General features: G+C 57.6%; 1 protein-coding gene across 1 annotated transcript in view; it reads right to left on the bottom strand.

Moving 5' to 3' along the window:
* Positions 1-18110, bottom strand: part of RGS3 (regulator of G protein signaling 3) — a 54952-nt gene that overhangs the window by 14756 nt on the left and 22086 nt on the right. The window contains exons 9-10 of the mRNA XM_026049388.1: positions 15216-15256; positions 3630-3752 (exon numbers count right to left, since the gene is read on the bottom strand). Coding sequence (XP_025905173.1) covers positions 3630-3752; positions 15216-15256 — 164 coding nt within the window. The remainder of the gene's footprint in view (positions 1-3629; positions 3753-15215; positions 15257-18110) is intronic.

Raw genomic sequence — 18110 nt, 5'->3', positions numbered from 1 at the left:
GCCAAGAAACCCGTGCAGTGCCGAAGGGCCCATGGAGGGGTCCCAAGGCACGTGCACATTCCGAAATGTAGCCATGAAGCCGGCTCATCAGGAAGGTGCCAGGGCACAAAGCTGCAGTTTGCAGCGCCAGCAGCAGCAGGGCCGAGCGGCGCCCGGGCCCCGAGCGGTGCCCGCCGCGCCGAGCTGCCCCGAGCGGCGCAGCCAGGGCCCAGCCACCGCAGAGCCGCCCCGCGGGGCCCGCGCCGCTCAGGGGCCCGGCTCAGTGGGACCCAGCCTCAGCCCAGAAGCGTTGCCACAACATCCCAACACCCCGTGCCCTGCTTTTGGGGTGGACGCGTAGAGGCCCCTTGTTGCTCTCCTGAGAGCTTTGGTGTCACCCTGAGCCTCCCACCACACTCCCGCTGCTACCCACGAGCCCTGCACCCAGCAGGGATATTGGGACTGGGCTGGAAACCTCCCGGGTGCCGCAGGGGATGTGTTACCCCTGCACAGGGCACAGCAAACTGCAGCGCTGCCTCCGGCTTTGTTGGGGCGGCCGAGGAGCCTGGAGGAGGGCGGCCCGGCCCTTGGGCTACCTCAACAACGGGCTAAGGGCCGCCGAGCCTCCCGTGCCAGCGCTCCAGCTGGCACAGCCCCCTCCTGGGGCAGAGCTACTGCCTAGGGGGACAGGGATCCCTTGGGCGATGGGGAGAGCGGGGCTCAGGACCCGCCTTGCTCGCTTGGGGCCGTTCTGCAGGGAGCCACGGGGGTGAGAGCTGCCCCGGCGCCTGCCGCAGCACCCGGCCGGCCCTGCTTTCAATCACCCCTGGCTCGGCCGCCCTTTGCGTTTGTTGACAGCTCATTTACTTGCACCTGTCAAAGGGGCTGTAAATAGTGAGAGAAACAACCGTACCCTTCCTGCCAGCAGAGAGGGGCAGGAAGGGGCCAGCTGGGCGCCCGCAGCCTCGTGCGCCCGGCACTGCGGCCAGCAGAGCACCCAGGGGGCTGCACCAGCTCCCTCTAGAGCGGGAATCCCACATCCCCACCATGGAGCATCCACCATTTTTCAGCCTTCAGGATAAACCCGTATCCCTCAGCTAGAGCCATCAGGCATGAGGCAAGCACAGGTGGCGGGAAGGGAGAGCAGCAGCCATCCCGCACGTGGAGCCAGCGAGAACGCAGGCAGCTGGGGCGGGTCGTGACCATCAGGCTGCTGTTCCTCAGCTCTTCTGCCGTACACACCGCAGCGCTGGCGCCCCGTCCTCACTCCCGCGCTGCCCTTTGCTGCTTCTTGGCCCCTGCTAATGCCATGCACCGTGGGGCCGGGCTGCACCAGCAGCCGCTGCTGCAGTGCCAGGTTAAAGAAAAAAGCACCGAGCTCCGGGCAGATGGCGGGATCTGGCCCAAGGAGCAGCCTTGCTAACTCAATTGGGTCGCAGAGCTCCTTCTGCTGTAATCACAGCACCGTGACCGTGCACAACCCACACCCAAGGACACCGCTGCACCCCAAGAAAACACCCGCAAGCCCTCGTGTGACACGGATGGGATATCATCCCTTGGCCCCAAAGGCAGCTAACAACTGCTCCGGTGGGAGCCCACAGCTACGAGACTCGGCGGGTCAGCAGCTCCTGTGCGAGAGCCCCGCCGGGCCCAGCCCCTGTGCCACCCTCTGTGCTGCAGCCCCAGCACAACGGCCTACGCGCACTGCCCCCGGCACCAAGCTGCCCCGGGGGCCAAGGGGAGCTGCCCCGGGGGCCAAGGGGAGCTGCCCCGGCCGTCGAGAGCGCGCTCGCTGCCGGACAGGGCCCCTTCATCTGTGGGCAGCGCGCGGCCCCTCGCTGCGCTGCGCTGCTTGCAGCGACCTCACCCACCGCGCTCGCCCCTGGACGCAGAGCGGCCGCACGGCGGGCAGGGGTCCCTGCGGCCACGCGCCTGTTCACGGAGCACGCGCCCTCCCGCTGGCTGAAGTCTAAGCTGGCGGCTGGGGACTCTGCTCCACGGAGGCCCGCTGCCCGCGGCCCCTGGGTGCTGCTGCGGCCTCCTGCAGGCCGCGTGGGCAGTTCGCAGAGACCCGGCTCTGCCCGGCACCCCAGCCCTGGGCCCGCTGGGCGCTGCCCCGGGGCAGCTCCCTCCTCTCGCCTGCTTCCCAGGCCTCCCTTCCTCCTGCACCATGGCCCTTCACGGCCCAGGTCGCTTTAGAGTTGCGGCCGCTCGGCCCCTTGCTGGCAGGAGGGCCGGCTGCGCGACCCCAGCCGAACGCCTCGCTGCTCCATGGCCCTTCCCAGCCCTGAGCGCCTCCGGGGGTTCACGCAGCTGCGGATGGGTCAGGCACAGCCCCCATTGCAACGGCTTTGCAGGGGCTCCTGCCCCCTACCCAAGGAGTTTCCCTTTGCCCAACCGGCACAGAAAAGCTGGGGAAAGGTTTGCGCTGTTTTCTTCAGTATTTTTCCAATTGCCTCTTTGGCTGCCTAACCACAGGAGCTAGAGCTCTTCCCCAGCACTGGGAACAGACGCTCTCCGACCCTTTGCTGAGAGCCACTGTGGCTGCAGATAGACCAGACTGAAGGATAAGCCCGGAGCCTGCCAAGAAGAGACCAGAGACATCACTCAAACCCGCAACATCCTAAAGCACAGGGCGTGCTGCGGCGGAGAGGTGCCAGCAGCCGCCCTTTGGGCACCGGGGTGCTCAGGTTAGCGCGCATCCCGCCCTACCCCATCACAGCTGTGCCCGTGGCCGGATGCTGCAGAGCAGGGTGCCCACCCACGGCACTGCCCGGCATGCACGGACACGGCCGGGCACCTGCAGAGCCCCCCCGGGCACCGCGCGGTGCCCGCAGCACGGCCGGCAGCAGCGCGAGAGACGCGGCCGCCCAGCTTGCCACCTGATTGAATTAGCTGCCCTGGGCTGTTCGCATTTCTATAGATTTGGTTGCTAACTCGGTTCTCAGGCTTGTTATGTTGTTGCTATTTTCGTGCGCCTGAAATGTGCAGGAAAAGGAATCTGGAGGCTCTGTCTCCTGCAGAGACAATGTTTGTGCTGACCCAGTTTGGGACACTGCAGAGCACATCGTCTCTGCCTCGGATTTTGGGAGGCAGCTCCGCCGCCTGCTCCCACTTCCATCTGCAAGAGCCAAAGCAAGACGGCACCAAGAGCCAGACTGCAGCCACACATCGCAGCAGCCGTGGGGCAGGAGCAGCTCCACCAAAGTTCGCCAGCACAAGGGAAGATATTTGGGTGTTTGCAGCCCCAGGATGCCCCACATGCTGAGATTAAAGCTCTTCCAGCGCTTCCGCTGTGCTCAGCGCAGGGCACTCCCCTCGTCCCAGAGCCCACAAACTGCCTGAACTCAGTTCCCAGGGGAACAAGATGAGCTCAATACAAACTGCCACTGTCCCGAACAACCCCTTGGTGGCCACTAAGCCGAGCAGACAGCAGATGTCCTCCACGCCCATGCAGGGGACCCCCATGCACCCGGCAGGACTCAGCAGCTCCACACATGCTCCCTCTTGCCAGCAGGCCCAGGACAACGCTCTGGGGCCAGGCTGTGGCTCCGCGTGAAACCCCTCGTTCATCAAACAGCCTCTCTGTGCTCTGAGGGCATCTGCAGAGGCCACACGGAGCAGGAGGGCCCATCTGAGCGCAGACTCACCTTGTTCTGCCTCGGAGCCGGCGCCGGATGCTGCTGCTTCGTGATGTTCTCAGCCAGACACCAGCAGATCCTCTTCTTCTGCTCCTGGGAGTAAGCCTCCAAACTTAATAAGCACTCCGACTTCTGACGTAAAGGAAACACAGGCAGAGGGAAGGTCATTAGCAGCGTGTGACAGGCCCCAGCTTTGTTTGCAAACTACTTGCTTCCACTGCGCTGCAGCAGAGGAGCGCAAGCACAACCGGAGCGCGTGCCCGAGCCTGCTCTCCGAGCAAGCGCAACGCATGGGCATCAGCCCCAACGCAGCGGGCACAGGCTGCCGTGATGCAGAGCAGCTGCTCTTGGCCCTAGGAAGCCGGAGCAGGTAAGACCCGGCCGGAGCAGCGATCCCACTGCAGCCTGCGCCACCGCAATGGGAATGCGTCTCTGAAGCCAATCTGGAGGGTGGAAATTACTCTTTGCTGTACGCAAACATTAATGAGAAGCCACAGCACGAACCACTGCGAGAACAACAGCGGCGGCAGCAGCGGCGGCGGCTTCGGGCTCGGCTGGTTGGGCTGCAAAGCTCAGGAGGAGCGACAGCCCCGCGTTTGCGCAGACGGGACGGGCGCTCCCTGCTCCCGCGGCGAGACGGGCACCTCAGCACCCTCCGCAAAACGCCACTCCAGCTCCGATCACACACCAGGAGCAGCACGTGGGGAGGAGGAAATCGAGGCAATGACAGGGGTTTACTGCAGCCACCTCAGGGCCCTTTGGGTCTGGCCACCTCTCCTGCTGCCCTATTCCCTTTGTGGCATCCACACACTGCCCACGGACCCGCTCCTTAACGTGCTGCTTTGGGCCACATCCCATGAGTTTAAATAAAATCCTTTGACAAAATGCCCTCAGCAAATGTCTCCCAGCCCTTGAACTGCTCATCTCTCATACTAAAAATTAAGCCCGAGTTAACAGCTGATGCCTGTTTCAGGGAGTCTACTTTTCAAAAGGAGTCCAGAAATGGTCCTCATCAGATTACCTCATTTTATGGCTAGAAGTGGAAAAAAAAAAAGACATGGAAGTTTAAAGAGGGACTGTTTGGAGGAAAAACAAACATACAAACAAAACAAAACAAAAAAACAGTCTTTTCACTAAAATGGCACAAAAAGGGCTTTTTTTTCCCCCTAGGATTTCCTTACATGAGGGCAGGTCTTGGCTAGCCAATTTTTCCCAGAAAGGTCATCAGCAAATGAGGGAACTTGCAGTTTGTGACTCAAGACACACAACACAGGCAGAACGGGAAATGCCTTTACTCACACCATTGACAGGGGTTTTTTTCCCCTCCAATTCATTCCCGACAATTCATTCATGTTTAATCCAAAGTTCCTGCCAAAAATGTAAACATGCCAACCTGGAGAGTCACCTAGTCCAGTTCCTTGTCCCTGTAAGGGTGCCTGCAGGCGAGGCCAGATTTGATATTCCAGATGTCAGTCCATGACCCTATCTAGTCCTACGGGAGAAATGGACTTCACCATTGAAAATGCAGCTCGGGCTTACTCAGATGTCACCAAAACGAAACAGTGGTTCAAGACTCAGAGGCACAAGGTGGTGGGGATTCTCCTTGCCCCACTGATGCCCTGAACATCCCCGGAGGGACTCTGAGCTCCATCCACTCCGTGACATCCCCAGTTCCCCAGGCCGTGCCACGCAGACTCATCCCTAGGAAGCTCCGCAGTCGTTCCGACTTCGGAGGGGAGGCCGTTTACAGCTCTGCCGTGCTGGGGTGACATTTCCTTGCCCTGCTCGCTGGGCAGAAATGAACCATTTTAAGGGCTCTTCCAAGTCCAAGAGACATCAGAGCAGATGAGAGAGCCTGGGGAGCACAGCAAAGCTGTAACCGGTACCCACCAAGCTCCTGCAACCCTCCTGCTGTGAGGCTTACAGCACTTCCAAGGACATTTCTTATCCCCTTTGACGCAACAGACTCACTTGATCCCGCCAGCAGATTCAATTACAGTCCCCATCGCTTTGATTGAATTCCTAAGTGATGCTCAGTCCCCAGCAGCTGCTCGGAGAGAAGGACCCTGTCCCCAGGTGCCAGGGCTGCCCGGACGGAGCTGCCCAGGGGATGCTGCGGCCACGAGAAGAGCTGCCCTCTGAGCCCCGAAGCAGAGGGGACAGTCAGCGTCCCCATTTTTCCCAACTATTCCCAACTATTTCCCATTTTTCCCAACTATTTCTCCCTATTCTAAGCGGGAGCTCATGCTGATGCATCTCCTGGCCATGAAGGGCAAGGTCCAGAGCTCTCCAGAGGCCAGCGCTCGAGCTGCAGCAGCCGGTGGGTCCCGGGCTGGAGGGCGTCCCCGCGTGCCAGGACGCGCTCTGGGAACCAGCCTCCCCGCCACTGTTTTTGTGGAGGGAGCTGCTGCTTTCCTGCCAACTCTTACCAAGAGAGAGCACGGTGCAACGGCGCGGCGCTGGCGAGGGGGACGCAGACGGCGCGAGGGGCTCGCTGCGAAGGCGGCGCCTCGGCAGACACGTTAGTGCAGGTGCCGGCTGCCAGGGCCTCCCCGGCACCCAAAAGGCACACGGCTGCTCTGGGTCCCCGTCACGGGGCAGAGCGTGACCACTGCTCCCTGGAGCAGAGCGCATCCCGGAGGACACGCGGGAAGGGTCACCGAGACCCCCGTGCCTGCAGACCAGGCGCAGACAGTCTGAGCATGACCCATCACAACAGCGATGGGAGCACGAGCGTGGCTCTACCCACTAGTACAAGGTAAATGCACAATAACAACGAACCAAACTCACCCCGGGACCTTCAAAGCCTCGGGCTTCATGACTAAACAACCACGGGGACTGTTCTAGTCTCACTGTCACAACAACCTCCCCTGGCACCCGCAGGGGTGCAGGGAGATGCCCAGTCCTCTGGGCCAGCTCAGGCAGATGCTGTTCTGCTCTCTTTCAACATAACCTTTCCACCCGCTTCGGCAGTGCCACCACCCTGGATGGCACCGCAGCATCAGTCAGACGCTGTGCCAAGAGCTGCTGCAAACAGCCTTGGATCAGCCCAACGAAGATGAAGTTTTCCAGCAGCTCTGTCTCACGGACCCCCGAGCAGGGACACACCGTCAGTATTAAGATCTGTTGGGTTTACAGCACGGGGACACAGGAACATGGGGACACGGCACCGCTCTGCACAGCCCGGCCCTTGGCCTCCAATGTTCAGAGCATTGGTTCTAATCCAATTCTAGCAGAGATCTCAGAGGGGAAGTACCTCGGAAACGGGCTCCAGACTACAATAGCTTTTAAATGGTGCAGCAAGCCTCCCTGGTGAAACGGCAAGCCCTGGGAATATCCTGTCCACAAAGCACGGGCAACTGCCGGCAGGTTATGTAACAACCCCCAGGGCTCGGGCTGGTGAGAAAGCTGCTGCACTGAGCGGTGCTCGAGGGCCTGGGGCTGCCGCTTCTTTTCCTGCAGTTTTTGGACTGTTGGGCAAACGGGTGATGCCCAAAAACACAAACGCTGGTGGCAGCGGCCCAGATCCTGTTCAAAGGATGAGAGGAGTGAATGCAGCTGAAGAGAACGGGCGTCTGAGCAGAAAACATGCATGGAGCTGCCAGGATGGATGGATGTGCTCTTCTGCCCTTGTGAAACCGAGGGATGGCTCTTGGGACAGGCACTTTTCATCCCTGTGCAGAAACTGGGCGAGCGGGAGAGGCGCCAACGCAGCGAGAGGGCCCTCACGTTTCACGCTGCAGGGCCACCCCGACCCAGCACAGCCGGGGTGCTCACAGCGTGGCCCTGGGAAAGGCGGCTGCCAGGGAGGGCGCGGGGGCAGCGCGGCACGAGGGAGCCCTTCCCCGTCCGCGAGGCCAGGGCCAGCCGCAGAGGCTGCTTGCCCTCTCCCTGCAGGGCTCGGGCTGCCTTTGCAGGCCACCAAGGTGTCTCCAGTTAGCTTGGTGGATGACAAGTGTTCACAGGAAAGCCCTGCTCTGAGACTAGCCAGGCGCAGGGCTCCTCGTGCAAACATCGCTCCAGTGGGCAGGTCCCCCGCCTTCCCCTTCTGCAAATGTCCCTGCCTGCCACGCGAGCCGGCTCTGCAAGCTGAGCTATGCCAGCGACAGCAATGCAGAGCTCAACGGGCACCGCTTGTATTTGCGGCCTGAAACACCCCTCAACTCTCGACAACCGGCTCCTGGAGCTGCAGGGAACTACCCTGCAGTATCAGGCCCTTTCTCAAACCTCACCAACACTTCAATCACAACATTTGAGCTGCTCTTCTTCACAAAACCTGGGAATTGTGACTGCAGAATCGGGGCCACGATAAAACGTTTCGGAAAGAACTTCTGCTCCAAGAACTCCAGCAAGTCATTTCAAAAACTCAAATTTAGGCTGAGCAGCTTGAAGATGCACAAAATTGGGGCACAGAGCTTACCTTAGAGTTAAATGCCTGTTCATCTAGTCCCGCGCTGCTGAGTGACCAAAGCAGCCGCAGACCAGCCCTGCCTGCTGTGCTGAAGAGATGTGGCCTGGGAGCTGCCCCGGCCCCGGGCGCTGCCCACGCCGCAGCCGTGGGGAATGCCAAGCTCTGCCCGTTCCTGCTGTTCCTCATCACCCACCCTGGGCAAACACACACGTGCCGGCAGAAGCAGCAGCACGCAGGGGCAGCTGCGCAGCGGGCAGCCCTGCCACCCGCCCCGGAGCCATCGGTTTGCAGGCCTTGGCTCAGGCAAAACATCAGCAGATCTGGGGACATCAAACATCAAAACATCTGGGGACAGCACCTTCAGAAGTCCCTGCGAAGGCGCTGGCCGCATCACTCTGGCCCTCCTTGCCCAGGCTGAGGCTGCAGCTCCAACGCCTCAGCAGCTGGTGCTGCAAACCCTGTGGCTGCTACCTGCCAGCCGTAGGGGCAGGGCAAAGAGACGCCCCATCTTGGGAGGGGTTCATCATGGCCTCGGCCTGGCGCACGGAGAGGCTCAGCCTGCGGCCCGAGCAGCCGGACACGCGCGGGCCGGAGCGGCTGGCGAGGGCAGCGCCGGACGCGGCCCAGAGCCGAGCGACCGGCCAGAACAGGCCGGGAATGCCACAGAGCAAGAGGGGTTTCTTCAGCTTGGTGACATCTTGAGACCACTACAGCCCAGGGGAGCACAAAGGGAGTCCTGCCCTTACATGGGGCAGAAGCAGAACAGGGAGGCACAGGAATGTACTTTGTCTTCTCCTGATTCACTTCAAATCAGCGTAACAAACTGACAAGGTCAGGCAGCAAGGAGCACATCTAGATGTTCTCTTCTTGATCTCCTTAATATTGACAGATTCCAACTTATTTCTAGCCTTGGCCCAGAGCCCACTCCACCAGAGCCCTATACTGGTGGAGAACCTGGAACCTAGAAATCCCAGAGGATCTTCCATCTAACTGCAGCACAACCATCGCTCAGCCACATGCTTGGGTGACAAGTAAAGCAGCCCACAAGCCCAACAAATGACAGCTTTTTTTTCCTATCACGAGTCAGAAGAACTTGAGATTGGGCTTCAGCAGAAAGGAGCTCCAGGGCCAGCTTTGTACGCAGGGCTTTGGGTCACAGCAAGGCTGAGGGACTCACTCCTGAGCCTCCCAAATCGCCCTTCCTTAGAGAAACGGGGCTGGGAGGGACCCAGAGCACCAGACTCCCTCCTCCGCAACACTGGGGAAAAAGAAAGGGAAGAAGCAACTTCCTCCGCTCTGGCCCGCTATCCAGACCATCACATTTAGGGTAAGAACAAACCCAGGATGAGCCTTGCAGTGTCTTTCTCAGGATCATAGAATCATAGAATGCCGAAGGTTGGAAGGGACCTCAGAGGTCATGGAGTCCAACCCCCCTGCTCACGCAGGGTCACCTAGAGCACGTGGCACAGGGCTGCATCCAAGCGGGTTTTAAAGATCTCCAAAGAAGGAGACTCCACAACCTCTCTGGGCAGCCTGTTCCAGGATGGAGGTTGGAGGAGTGATAAAAGCCCAGCCGATGCTGACAGACACTCCAGCTGTGATTCTAACGGAGGCTCGTGGGCCTGCACAGCCCCAACACACCCCAGCCCCATCCACATGGAGCAGAGGCAACGTTCCTCTCCGCTCCTGCTCCGTGCGGCCTGTCCTGCACACGGACGGATCCACACGGATCAGTTCCACCATGGGAGCCCATGCTCCGATCACCATCCTCTCCCCACCAGGGCACTGACCTTGTAGGGTTGGGGCATCCAACTCTATTTGCCCCATGGCAGTATGAAAATAGGTCATTACCTTCCACCTCTCCCTTAACAAGTAAGTCCCATTGCTTTATCAGTGAACTATCCTCCTTATTCTTCTACTTCCTCAAATTCCAAATCATATTTGCATTTTATCAGGCATGATATACTGTTCTCTACCATGTCAATGATAAAACTTTGGATGGGGTATATCAAGAGCCACAGTTCCCAAGCCACCCCAGCAGGGCAATTCTCACAGAAAATGCTGCAAGACCAAACAGGCATTTTTTTTAACTATTTATTATGCACCACAGCAGTTTCCTGTTGTTTTACGGTTTTCATGCCAAGTCTGGTGTCGTATCAAGTCAAGTGCCTCTGACGAAGCCTGCTGTAGCTGCAGGCCCCCAGCACTATCATCTTCATTAATAGCTGCTTTATAAGTTCTTGACTAACCAAATTCCCCTCAGCTGCTCCCTCGTGTTGCGCAGGTTGGATGGCTCCCCTTGGCCAGCCCCTCAGACCTTGTTCGTCACAAAAGCACCCGCCCTGCAGAGACTCCAGGACAGCGCCCAGCAAAGTCCTTGGCAACCCTCCTCTGATGACATGTCCGTAAGTGCTGCCAAATTCATGCCAGTGAAGCTGAACACCTACCAGGTCCCAGCACGTCCCTGGGCATGCACATCTCCTTCTTCAGTACTCAACTTGCCTATATGGAGAGGGAGGCCCAGTTCTCCCTGCTCTTCCCCCGTGCCACAGCGATGGCCAATGCCACCTCCATCCTGAGGAACACAGGGCACCTCTGGGAGTGAATTTTCCTGTGGAGAAAGCTAGGACAGCTCCAGGGAAGACCATGGAGCCAGGCACATTTACACGAGCCTCAGTATGGCCTCTCACTCCACTAGTGGTTCGGTTTAAAGAGGGTTTGTTCAAAACGTAAGCCTGCCAGCAGCTGGGACCCAGCTAGATCCAGGTGGGAGGTGCTCTTGGGACAGGAAGGGTGCGCAGGGGTACCCCGAGGGTGCAGGGAGCACCCAAACAGAGTCACGGGAGTCCTGAGGATCTCCCATGCAGAGCTGGGATGTGGGGCCCCGATACACAACAAGCCCAAGCGCTGATTCACTGCACTAACCTGCCCGGGTCTCTAAGCGTTACAGCAGGCCAAGAAGTTGGAATTGGAAACATTTTCTGTCGGAGCGATTTCCCAAGGGATAAGCCAGCGCCTGCAGATGAAAACTTCCAGAGAAAAGGATCAATTTTGCTAACGTTTTCACAATGAAAAACTTAATGAGCTCTTTGATTTTAAGTCAATTTGGTCTGAACGAGTTGGGTTTGAATCAAAAACTTCTAACAATGCAATAAAACACTGATCTGCAGTTTCCTATCAGTGGGATATTTCCGGATTGGGGAAGGGTGTGAACACAGCCCTGGACCATACTCACGTCTCTGTGCCGGCTATTCACTTCCACAATACAATATATCAGTTTATTCCTGTCTCCTGACAGAAATGTCACCACGGGAGCTGTGTGAGGAGGTACCCTGCGGGGACCGGGCACACGGGGACGTCACTCACTAACCCACCAAGTCCCTGGTATGCAGAAACAGGAGTCCACACTGGACCAGCCTGACACTTCTGGAGACCAGATGCATTCCACAACCCACAACAAGCCATTCCAATCCACTTGGATTTAAAATGCTGAGGCAAAGCACAGGGTATACCAGGTCTCTATGAGTGAGCGAGAATTTTTGTTATACCAGTTGGCAATTAGAAAAATTAGACAAGATTCCAGGTGTACAAATTCTCCATCAGATCAACAGGGGCTGCCTTCACTAGCCTAATTCGGGCTTGCTTCTGTGCTCAGACTCTCACAGCTGCCCCCTCAGCACTAGGAACAAAGCAGGGCTGTGTGTCCCAGCAGGGCTGTGTGTCCCAGCTAGAAGCCTGCAGAATTTCCACGGCGCAAAATATTTCAAAATGACAATTTTCCGCATGCAATGGGGATGGAAGACCCATACTGGGATGTCAGAATTGCTCCTGGGATGCAATCTCTCAAGTTTACTCAACTGCACTACATGCTTAATGGATCTTCTTAAAAACTAATAAATGAAGTTTAAAAAAAAAAAAAGGAAAGAAAAGAAATGAATGGACAACTAAGTGGAGAATCTTTCTCTATTTCTATATCGTTTCTCACACTAACCTATGTTCAGCCTAACCTGTTTTCTTCCACGGAGAGCGCTGCCCTGCGGCAGCCGGACCGCAGCCGCTCGTGCTGGGCATGGCCAGGCAGCCGCGATGCAGGGATTGGCACCCGGGAGAGCTGAGCAACTAAATCCTCCTGCTGGAGCCGGCACCAAGGCAGGGAGATGCTGGTTTTCAACTATAAACACCCATAATGCACAAAGTCTACGCCCCGTGGGCGATTTACGTAGAAGTGGGTAGACAAGATGACTATGAGCAGTTTTCTTATTACCCTCCAGGATCCCTGAATTACAGGAGGACCCCAACAGCTGAGACAAGAGCCATTCCCACCATGAGCTCGAGACCAGCCAGACCCCAGTGGCTCCTCTGCTACCCACAGCAGTACTAAATACACTGGCACTCACTGCAGATGATTTGGGGTAGGAAACAGCAGTGAGAGCTTCTTCCAAGCCCACAGACACCACAAAGGCAACATCGTGGACCTGCCTGCTAAATACTACAGTGACATGAGTGTTTGGATGACAATGACCACCAAACCCCAGACCCACAGCATGGAAGAAGAGTTGCTGGGACAGCTCTGGACCAAACGAGCTTTCAGATTGTGTCTCTGTTTCTGCTGGGAGAAGAGACTGCCGAGGCTCAGCCCTAAAAGGCAGACACCGTATCTTCTCCTGGTCTTTAGGCCTATGGGCAAGGCAGAAAGGAGCTCTGGGCCCGGACGCGGCCGGCGCAGCCCTGCGCGCTGCTGCTGCAGCACAGGGGTGCCCCAGTGCCAGCATGTTCCACGGCACAGACAACCCTCACCCCACGCAGCAAGGTGCCCACCAGCCCCGGGAGGCGTCCGACACCCCACGGCTCCTCTGCCCTTGCCAGCTGGCAGCGATGCCTTTGAAGGGCACTGTCCCCTGACACACTGCTGGCTTCCAGCTCCCCTATACCCTGTAACGAAGACATCATTGTAACGAAGCAGAACGCCCCTATACCCTGTAACGAAGGCATCTTTGCCGACAAGTGGCTGTAGGAAAGGGTAAGGAAGAGGGATGCCCTGACTGTGCTGCTCTTTTTAGCCTCCGTGCAGGAGGAAAAGCATGAAATGCTCCAAGCTGGCTCCCAGGATGGTGTCTGACCCAGTGCTGAAGCCCATCTCCATCCCAGCGAGCTCCACTTGTGCAGGGGACAGTTCTGCCAGCTCCAGAGCCTCTCACAGCAGGTTTCTGCTCTTGTGCTTTAGCCACCAGTAACACTCAGTTTGCTCACTTGCTCCATCCAGCTCCTGCACTGGAATTTTTGGTCACTGCTTCCCTGGAGATCATCTGCGAGCGAGGCAGGGCTGCCCCGTCCTGTCCCCCTCGCTGCTTACTCACTGGCAAGTCCCATTCTCTCTGTGTGCCTCAGCTTGCCCTCCTGAGCCACAAACATCCAGTGAGGGCAAGCCCAGGGAGCCTTAATGGTGAAAAAGGTCTCCCTGAAGCCTGAGGTGAGCAGTGCACTCACAAACACACCAGAACCCTCCTCTCTCCTGTCCTAAAGACCCAAGCAAAGCCAGCTGCCTGGAGGACTGTATCCTCCCCAGGCACCAGGGCAGCTTCCTCTCCCTGGCTCGGTGGAAACCACCATGCTCAAGGTCCATGCACAGGAGGGAAGGGGTGATACCAGGGACCTCCTGATCTCCAAGAGGATCAGTTTGAGCCACGAGCTGCCCAACCTCACCTGAATGCTTCATGCTGGCCAGGCCAGGGTAGAAGCGCCCATTGCTGGGGACGGGCATGAGATGGACCTGCTGGTCCCCAGGTGGGGACGCTGCCTCTCAGAGCAGGCTGCTCTGAGGCACCTGGGGCAGAGAGCAGCAAGGAAGGGGTCTGAAGAGCCTCATATGTGGGACCTTTCCAGCCCTGCTGTCCTCTTCACGGGCATATGAGGGAAGGTAGGTAACACTGGACCTTTGCTGCACAATCACCAAACTCCAACCGCAGTGGGTGCCACAGGTTTCGATCAGCAGAGTTGAGAGACACAAGGCCATTTATGCCCATCAGAAGAAAAAAATATGCATTTCATTACATTTTGTCAAAGATGAGTCTTCTTCTGCCAATATCCCATGAAATCCAACCATTGCCAATTACTTCTGTTTATGGGACCACCGCTTCTAATTGAAGGTCAGCCTCCAAACACATTTTTCCAAACACAGGAGAAAAGGCAGGAGTTCCTCACACCTTGCTGAGGCCGGCCTCAACAATCACCCGGGGCAGCAGGACAACCCAGTGTCCAGGCCGGCCGCCACCGCACTGCGACACGCAATCGGCAAGCAACGCGCACGACAGCTCAGAGCAGCACAGAGGACAAGCAAAGGGAAACCTGAGAGGAATTCATCTGCCCAGAGCTACACAGCAAGTCACGCCCTGGCCCGGATCCCAGCTGCTGAACAACTTTCATTAGAAGCATTTTCGTCCAACTTTCACAATAGCTCATTATATTGTGGTGCTGCTGAGCAATGTTTGTCTTTCCCCTCAAAGCCCTAGGGAACTTTCCCAGACCCAGATTTCCACCGTAAAATATAAGGCCTTGAAACCTGGAACACAGTAATGTTATTTGAAAACAAAATAAGCTCAGAATGCAGTGACAAGGTAGGGCCAGTTACTACAAGCAAGTTTTGCAGCCTCCTTGGCTCCTTCGTGACACAAGCACAATTCTACCAGCATCCAAGTGATTGCAAATCTGGTTAGAACATTCAACCATGCACCATTTGCACGCATTTTTAGATCTGTGATTATTCAAGTCTTTTACGCTGAGCTTCCTTATTCTATTTGCTGATTGAAAATTCGAGTGCTCGACAACAAGAAAAGCAAGATGCCCCCAATAAAGTCAGGGCAATTCACAATGAAATCTATCCCCGAGTTAAGGAACCTCAGGGTAAACTAAAGGTGAGATGCAGCAAGGAAGTTCCAGCTATGGAGCACGTGGGGAAACGGGAGAGTAGCCAGGCGTAGCCTCTCGAGTCACAGATTCCTTCTAGCACCTTCTTACTAATATGTTCTGGTTACAGCCATTTAAAAAGAAGTAAAAATCATTTTAACTTTGTGCTCTTGGTCCAGTCAGGAGGAACCAGAGTTGTTACCACATGCTAAGATCCCACCAAGAAGCAATTCCAAAACCTCTCACTCCTCCAAAACTCTCCACTCTCCAAAACTACTCACCTCTGCAAGGTAAAGGATGCAAAATTTCAGATCTTCTGAACCTACAAAGAAGAAAAATAGGATCAGAATTAAGCTACAACTGCATTTCTCCAAGCAGAGCGACTGGCAGAGGAATTGGCTAAGAGACAACATTTAATGAATATTTATTGTTGTCGTCCTACAGTACCAGGCTGCGATCTGGGAATGATGTATGCCGCATCTGTAGGACGGCCCCGGGCTGCACGGGGCAGGCTGTGCTTGCATTACATCTCACACGGGCTCACTGCACCCTTGGGGATTTTCCTTTGGGTTAATCCTTTAGAAGAAGAGCTCGTTTCATTCACGCCCACCGCAGGCTCCAAATCAGTGCAAGGACTAAGGGGAGACAGAGCCCTGGGCCACCTCCCCTGCCTGCCAGGACACCCTCTAGCATTTAGGACAGGACACCAAGGAGGACTAACCAGACTGGCCCTAGATCCCAGATCCTCGCTCATTCCCTGCTCTCCTCCCGGGTAGCTCTGTCCTAGCACCTTTTCTCGGGCTCTACCTTGGGCCAGTTCCTCTCCGAGGGGGAGCTGAGCCAGGGGCACAGGCTAAACACAGTGGGTCAGGGGGCCACGGAAACGAGCACAGAGCCAAAGCCCAGGCACAGCCAGCAGTGCAGCAGCCTCCACATCAACCCACAGCTTGTGCTTTGGCAGCACCAGGAAGGAAGGAGGGGCTGGAGGCAACGCAATGACCAGAGCAGCCAGCCAAAACCCAGCTCAAAATGCGAGAACGCTCCAGCTCGCCTCCCTCTTCCTCTGCTGGCTGTCCCAGGGTTGCTCCACAGGCTAGTTCCTGCAGCCCAGCTCCCCTGGATCCCCAGAGAACGTTTCTGAGGGTTCTCCTTGGTCTGTGCACACTGTGTGCGAGACACGAGTCTCCTAAGCCGCAGGGCAGCCAGCTTCTGGCACACATCAGCCTCACAGGTGCAGATGAAGCCATGACATGTCCGGAGGAGGACATCCCACCCCGAAGTGGCGGCGGGATCGCTGCCCTCCCCAGCACCGCGCCCTGCTCCAGCTTTGCCGCTGGCAGCACACGGCACCGCTGGGCTCCAGGCTTCAGAAGCCTTTTAACAACATTATCTCTGCCATGAGATCAGCTCTGTGGGCTGGGCACAGCCGCAAACCCTGTTCCAAGTGGTGTCAGTGCAAGCTCTGCTTCGTTTCAAAAGCCTGGGCTGTGCTAATGAAGGAAACGGGCTCTGCACCGGCAGTGGAAACAGCCCGTTCCCAGAGGGAAAGCAATTCTCCTGCTGCAGGCAGCAGCTCCGAGTCAAAGAGCCGTGACCCATTGAGACGCCCAGCAGCCACCTGCGGCCCTTCACAGGGGCCACAGAACACACGAGGAAGGGCAAAGCCTGAGGGCATTTGGGGATGCCTCTTCCTGGCGCCTCTGGGGACATCACAGCCCTTGATCCATCGCCAGTGGTCCAGAAAGCGTCACTTCCAAGGCACAAGAGCCTGACATCGTCACCACGGGGACCCCGGGCTGCTGCAGCAGAATCCGGGGGAAAGGAGCTCTCGTGCCTCTTGGGAAGCATCGCTCTGCCAGCAGCCCAGGAAGGGCCCACGGAGGCCGGAGCGGAGCCGGACACCAGTAGAGCAGCCGCAACACCGGTCCCTGCTGCGCTGCTTCAACTGCCCGAGTGCTCACCAGGATAAACAAGCCCCCGTTCTCAACGGGCTCTCTGCTCCTCGCTGCATCACAGCAGTGATGAGCTGCTGCCACCACCGCTGCTGCTGCCACCACCGCTGCTGCCACCACCGCGTGTCCTCAGTGCCAGCCGCCGAGCGGCCGGTCAGACGTGTCACACAAAGGTACCTGCTTGGGAGATGCTTCCACTCGAGCCACCTGCCATCCCACCATCGAAACCTTTAACTCGTAGTAGGTTCCTTATTTAAACAACTGCTGTTAGAGGTGAGGGGACATAAAGGAATCCAGGGCGTCCCCTCTTTGTCCAGTTCCAGAGGCTGGGCGAGCACCTCTCCACGTCGAGGAGCGATGGGAGGAAGAAGAGAGCGGGCAGCGCTGGGAAGAGCAGACCCCAGCGCCCATCTCCACTCAAAGCAGCTTTGCCAGGATTTCTTCCTGCAGAGCTTTTCCCAGAGCCCACCCAGAGCAAAATGCCCAAAGGAAATAAGGGAAAAGAGGAAAAAGCCTCACTTGGAGTCACAGCAGGTTGTTCCTGGTGCATGTTGACAAAGATGGGTGTTTCTCTGCGCGTAAACTGAGCGGTGCCTGCACTGGGGCTGGGCTGCGCCACAAGAGCAGCAGGATGCGGGGTCTCTGTGAGGACACAGGGCTTTGCAGGGACATGTCCCCTCTGCAGCTATGACCCAGGGCTGCTGACGCCCAGCACAGGCTCTTGTGCAGCTCTCTGGACTCAGCAGCCTTCTGGGGCTCTAGCCTCTCCCCACACCAACGCAGCCTTCAGCATTTGGGTGAAGAATGCTGGGCTTTGCGTCAAAAAGGGGGAAAGCCGGGAAGACAGTTCTGCTCCTTCTGCCTCCTCCCCGGGGAGGGCAGCGAGGCCTGTGGCATGCCTGGGAAGGGGTGGTGGTGCGGGCACAGACTGCCTGCCCCGCAGTGACGGGAGCTGCCAAAGAGGAGAGCTGGTGGCAGAGGCTCCATAATCACAGCAGCTGGAGCAGCTCCCACAGTCACAGCTGAGGAGCTGCTGCAGGAGAGGGCAGCTTGCGAAGCCGGCAAGGACAAGGTCCCTGTCGGCAGGGTGCCCGTCTGCAGGCTCCCAGCCAGGGAGGGGGCTCCCAGCACCGGGGGGCTCCTTTTCTGTCCGAGTGTGGAATACACAAACCCTGGGAGCGCAGGGACCACAGCGTGGGAATTCCCACAGCATCCAATGAGGAA

This window comes from Nothoprocta perdicaria, unplaced genomic scaffold (genome assembly GCF_003342845.1).
Source record: "Nothoprocta perdicaria isolate Ctin4 unplaced genomic scaffold, notPer1 scaffold_6, whole genome shotgun sequence".
Taxonomy (NCBI): domain Eukaryota; kingdom Metazoa; phylum Chordata; class Aves; order Tinamiformes; family Tinamidae; genus Nothoprocta; species Nothoprocta perdicaria.
The sequence above is the reverse complement of the archived record's forward strand: the minus strand, read 5'-3'. Positions and strand labels throughout refer to the sequence as shown.